Source organism: Antedon mediterranea, chromosome 9 (assembly GCF_964355755.1).
Source record: "Antedon mediterranea chromosome 9, ecAntMedi1.1, whole genome shotgun sequence".
Classification (NCBI taxonomy): domain Eukaryota; kingdom Metazoa; phylum Echinodermata; class Crinoidea; order Comatulida; family Antedonidae; genus Antedon; species Antedon mediterranea.
In genome coordinates this window covers 13,233,796-13,239,941 of record NC_092678.1, presented here as the reverse complement: position 1 = coordinate 13,239,941, position 6,146 = coordinate 13,233,796, and the positions used below count along the sequence as shown (strand labels likewise).

Genomic DNA, 6,146 nt, shown 5'->3' with positions numbered 1-6,146 from the left:
AAAGTCTTTGTGAGTGGAGTAGTAAAAAATTGGAATGGAAATATCAATTATCTAAACTCGTCAATTCATTAACTTCATTAATTATTTTCTTTTCATCAAGTTTCTTAATGAATTCTTTCATCTTGTCTTCCTACTCTTGAAATTTAGCTCGCTGATTGCCATTTTCATTTTGTTTAGATTTCTTTGGGAATGTTCATCACACCATTCAGATACTGTTGTTGTTGCTGGCTGATAATTCTACAACAAAGTAAATACAAATTTCTATGTTTTTGGTTTTATATATATATATATATATAAATCTATGAAATATTTAAAAAATAAAAGAAATAGAAAAATTGTTTTTTATTAAATTACTATAACAATAATTCAATTTATAAATTCGCCATGATATTTATTGCTGGCCTAGGTACTTTAACTTGTGCGCTCGCATCGTGCGGCTGCATGTTCGAATCGCGCCCCTAGGCACGCCTGGAGGCATAAAATCTAAGACCATATCGTTGATAGTCTTAGGCTTAGACTTCATATTGCAATGATCTTTAATCTAAGACCATCGTTGCTCAGGGTTTCATCTTGGGCTTAAGTCTAAGACCAGGCTGCTTAAGACCTTACTGCAATCCACTCCTGGTATTTTCGCCAATGAGTTACATATATACCATACTGTAAACAGTCTAGAAAATGCCTCAATACTATCAAAATAAGAACTGCAACTCACAATTAAAAAATATTAATGTAAACAAGGAATTACACAATTCTGCAATAAAAGTCTAAATAAGTAGAATATTAGGACTCTAACTCTATTGAAATAAAACATACTTTCTGCATTGCTTGATGGTCCAGCTTTACTTCTTCTTGATCATTTACCTATAGAAAGTATTTTAGAAAAATATTTACAATATCCATGATGATGAATACTATTACTATAATATTTTATTTAAACTTCTAAAGAAAACTAATCCACAACATAAAATATTAAGATTTAACTTGTTATTTTATATATTTTTCAAATTTTTTGTTACTTTTTGGTAACTTTATAGAACCAAACTGTAATACAATTTGTAAAATGGCATTGAAATCATTCACTAAAGTACCACAGCAGAACATAAACCTTAACTGCACCTCATTAAACTTCAGTTCCAAAAATAATTATTTGACTGCTATACACTAAATGCTTTAAATATAGATTAGGTTAAAAAATATCAATTTGCATGCGATGCATGCTGGTATGCATGACAGGCAACTTAAATTATTAGAAACAACTTATTATTCTCATCTATATCGTTTAAAGACGAAAACATTATAGGCCAATATAGTATTTATTTTTACATAAAATTCAGTTTGTGACCCTATTAGATCGATAAAACGTATACAAATGCTATTAAATAAGTACAATACTCAAAGTGAATTTGTAACACAATTTTCACTTTTTATTAAAGAGAAAAAAAAATAAAAAACATACTTTCTGTATTACTTGATGGTCCAGCTTCAATTCTTGATTGTTCAGCCTATAAAGAAAGTATTTTAGTACAGTAGTTACAATACCCATGCTGATAAATATAACATCATAATAACCTTTTATCATAATTGTTTTCAATTCCCTCAAACCATTCTACTACAAACTCTTTTCTGCTGAATTTGTCAATGGGCTTATACTGCTTTGTTTCACCTTTTAGTGTTGCCAATGCATCCACTTCGTTCGTCATCTTTCTATCTGTAAGCAGTGTAATGAATTTCTCCATCTTTTCTCCTTCTGCAAGTGTGCCTTTCATTTCCAGTTTCAAGATTAACCAAAACGGATCTGTGTCTTTGTTGACCTCCTTAATGCCTTTAAGGCGGCCAATGGTTACCATGTTCTCTGTATTCAATTGCTGACCAAACGCTATCAATTTTCTTCGATGCTCAGAAAAATGTTTGAATGGAATGCATTTGAAGTTCGGTAATTTTACAATGTTTGCAATCACGTCTTGAACTCCCTGAAGTCCGCATATATTAGTAGCTTCAATGAGGATACCAATGTCTGCCGGTTTGAGAAGTCCAGGACCCTCAAGTAGACCAAGCAGATGATATGGTGTACTTTCACTCTCTATTTTTTTCAAAGTAATGGTTGTATCACGATTCGTGAACTCGCTAAGTAACACTCTCAGCATGTGAATGTTTCCACGTTTCTTCCACCAAGTAGATACATCGGTGAGCAGTTCATTGTAATCGTCATCATTCAATTCTAATAATAGTAATAATACGCTTTATTAATAATAATATCATTATGTGTTAAAGAGTCGAAACTGTACAATATATGTGGATTTATTTATTTTATATTCTAATATTCTTTTTTGTATATAGTATGTCCTTATGTCCTGAGGATTGATATTTGACATTTATTTATTTGTTCTTTCTTTAAACTGAAATCTACTTTCAATTCAAATTTAATGATTTACAAAGTGGTGGTTCAGTGAATACAACATAGTAACACATATAAAAATTAAAAAGAAAAAGGCGGATAAAGGTAAGAAAAAGTTAGGTATATATAATATATATTTCCCAAAGTGAAGATTTGAAAGTAGTAAAGGACTAATTATGAAGTTCAGATTTTATGTGATTTGGTAGAAGAGAATTTCGTTTGTTGATCTAATAGTATGAATATTATTATTACTATAACTTTCTTTAAACACGATAGCTTGTTTTACCATTATTTGATGTTATTCTACAAGGCTGTATTGACATTATATTTGTTATTATTTAAAAATGAATGTTTTTCAAAACCCATTCTCTTCCAATTGTAAACCTTGCCTTAATGTAATTTACAAAAATATGTAGGTCCCTATTGTCAATTATTAACAGGGGTGGATCTAGGGCGTTGTACTTAGGGCAAGCTCCCTCCTTTTTACAGCTAAAAATGAAATTATGAACTACTATAATATTATATGTAGCTCTCCTTTAAAAAAATCATAGATCCACCCCTGTTCATTTTAAATGATATTTGTTTTATTGATGTTAAGACAAAAAGGGAAAATGTTATAGCCTACAGTACATCTTGATAATTCAAACTGAAACTAGAAACATTGGATGAGTTGGACAAAATAAACAATCAACTAACCTGGCATTGAGGTTGGTTCATTTGGTGTAACTGGAGTAACATCAGCATCAGTAGCAACTATAGTAATATAAATAATAGCGAATGGAAAGCTGAAACATAGTAACTATTCCTAAAGTCAATCCCCCAAGTCAATCGAATCCGACCTCTGACCAATATCTTTAACAGATCTCAATAAGGCAGTAAGTATAATGATTTGTGGTGGTTTGTGGTCCATGGGCTTTTGTATTATTAGTGTATTGTTTTATTATGTAATTATGTATATTAGTTAAAGAGCTTTGTATCTTTAATGCTGTATATGTACATTTGAATATGAAATAAAGAGTATTGTTATTATTAATGACAGCCTAATCTGGGATTTCCTCAATAATAAGGACGGTTAATAAAACAAGTAACAGGGTCCAAAATCAACCATTGTGTCCAACATTCAAAACTTGGTTCTGTTTCAGTAGCTATGTTTGACCACTTTCATATAATTACTATGGATTTTGATAATTATATAATATATCATTGAAATTCAACATATGCTGATCCAAATGGCTAGTAGTTTAAGTAAACCGTTACTAGAAACTCTTATATAAGTACAATTCAGCCTTGTAGTGATTATGCTATAACAGTCTGGGGAAATACGACAGAGTTAAACAAAAATATTTTAAAGCGACATAAAAAAAGAGCTGCTCGAATTGTAACAAACAACTTTGAATATATTAATGTAAGAGGTGACATCATCATCCAGAACCTGTCGTGGTAAACTCTTGAAGAGAAACGAGATTTCTCCCTAGCATGTCTAATGTATAAATGTGTTTACAGCCTTGCACCAATTAGATTAGTAAATGAAATTGAATTTATTCGCGATATTCACACCCACTTAACACGTGGAGTAGAAAATTTGAATGTAACAATACCTAAATACACCTGTAGTAAAACGAATTCGTCCTTTAAAGTTACAGGCGCAGTTTACCAATTAATATTAAATCGGCACCAACTATTACTTCCTTTAAGGCTAGATACAAATCTCATTTCTTTTCATAAACACTGTATTATATTTAATTAAGTTTCTCGTTTGTATATTTTGATTATTATTAAGACAGGACCACAATGTAAAACAGATACACTGTTATTTGATTGTTTTATCCTGTATAAATATATTATTTATTATTATTATTTTCAAGATCCAGATTGGATCGCAGAGGATTTTTTCATCTCTTGATTTATGTTAATCAGTGATTTTACCTCAAATAATAGGAAAATTAGAAGCAATGTGTCTTTTATTTGCTTAAGAGTCACTAGAAATAGAGCTATAGACTCTTTTGCTAAAATATAAAGCATCTTATTTTTTTTAAATAAAATACAGGGGAACGATACATTTATTATTGTTAAACTCTCAATGAATTAATATAGCAGCTCTTTAAAGATTAAAATGTAAATCGATAACGTCAATGATAATGTGATGCATAACTGAAACACTTCTGCTAGGCGCATGTCTTTAGACTCCTAAGGTCCAAACGAGTTATGTTCATTTTGTAGTGTGTTGTTGATGTATTTATCAATGGTAATGACGAATAAAGATGATAAAAAAGATTGAGATTTAATTAAGATGAGGTAATGAAATTGACAAAGGAACATAAACAGAAAACAAATTTACCTTTAGAAAAATATCGCTTGATATGAGCTGTATTCATAGTCGTATCTTCTCCACATGGAACTACATCATTCTTCAAACACTTTTCAAGGTCAACTAAGTGATGTTCCTTTGGATTACAAGCATCGCATACCACACGTAGATTGTAACCACTACCTTCGTATATGTTGCATACGGTTTGTAGTTGGTCCCTTAAGTAACTTAGTACCTGAACACATGGAAGTGGTGTACGATATTACATTTAATTTACATTTACATTACATTTTGTTTAGAAGTGTTAATACCATGCATAATAATGATTACCTCTATGCAAACACTCGGTTGCAGTTGTCGTTTCTTTGGTTTGGCGCCACCAACTTCTGTGTCGAAACTATGTTCTGTCCTACGATATATTTGCAGCTATTAAGTAATAAAACCAAAGTAAATCAAAAGTAAGTGTTTGTTGATGAAGCCTTTCTTTCTCTTTATTAAAGATGTGTAAACATCATTTGATAATTTGGTTGGTTGATTTGTGTTATTGTTGTAAACATTACTTAATAAGAGATATGTTAAGTTGGTAGGTGTAGGTGCGTAGTACAAGATGCGTTATGCCAATATGTACTATAAGTAATACATGCACTATATATAATAATTGATCTAGTATTTATTTATATGCTACAAACATAGTGAGAAATATTTAACAATTAATTGTCCTACCTTAATTGCGTGTGGTTTTTCATTTTCACGCTTAATTTGTACGGCACCTAAACTGACTTTGTGATCTTTAAATTCAAAATCACTACGATTCCGGAACACTTTTGAATAATCACTATCTGTACCCGTCATCAATTCAAGAAATGCAACAACTAAAGTGTGGTACACAGCCTCAGGAAGAAAGTCTGTCGGAGTCAGGTAAATTGATACCATCTGCATGTCATCTTTTGTCACTTCTAGACTAGTATTTGTAAAAACTTTCATCCGACATGGAACCAAGAATTCACGGTTACCTTCTTGTACCTGTTATTATAAACATTGATGATTACACATTATTGATGAGAGGGAATAATAGCTTATAATTATCAATTGATGCACATAATACTTACACTCTTCTTCTCATAGAGCAACCGAAACACCCTCATCACTTCAATAAAAATGTCGAAGTGATCTGGGTTTTGTGTTGTCCATAAATAACGTAGTAACTCTTCCTCAAGAATACCTTCTTTGTCAAGTCTTTCCCATAGATTCTTCATTTTCTTCTATGTACAAAGAAGTAAGTATAAACAATATTTACTACAAATCACTTCGTAATTGGAAGACTCCAGTCAGACAACAAAATATAATTTACATTTTACCTATTTTTTTCTCATTCTAATACTATGATAATTATTATGATTTGTCTACTTACATCTTCAATATTTGGTGGAAATACTGTGATCA

The 6,146-nt window shown here is 30.8% G+C and overlaps 1 protein-coding gene across 1 annotated transcript; it reads right to left on the bottom strand.

Annotated features, from left to right (window-relative positions):
• Positions 1–1,559: 1,559 nt before the first annotated feature.
• Positions 1,560–3,149, bottom strand: LOC140058186 (uncharacterized). Its single transcript, XM_072103749.1, has 2 exons — positions 3,092–3,149; positions 1,560–2,218 (listed from the first exon to the last, which is right to left on the bottom strand). The coding sequence occupies exons 1-2, from the start codon at positions 3,096–3,098 to the stop codon at positions 1,560–1,562; spliced, it is 666 nt and encodes a 221-aa protein (XP_071959850.1). The 5' UTR covers positions 3,099–3,149.
• Positions 3,150–6,146: the final 2,997 nt, after the last annotated feature.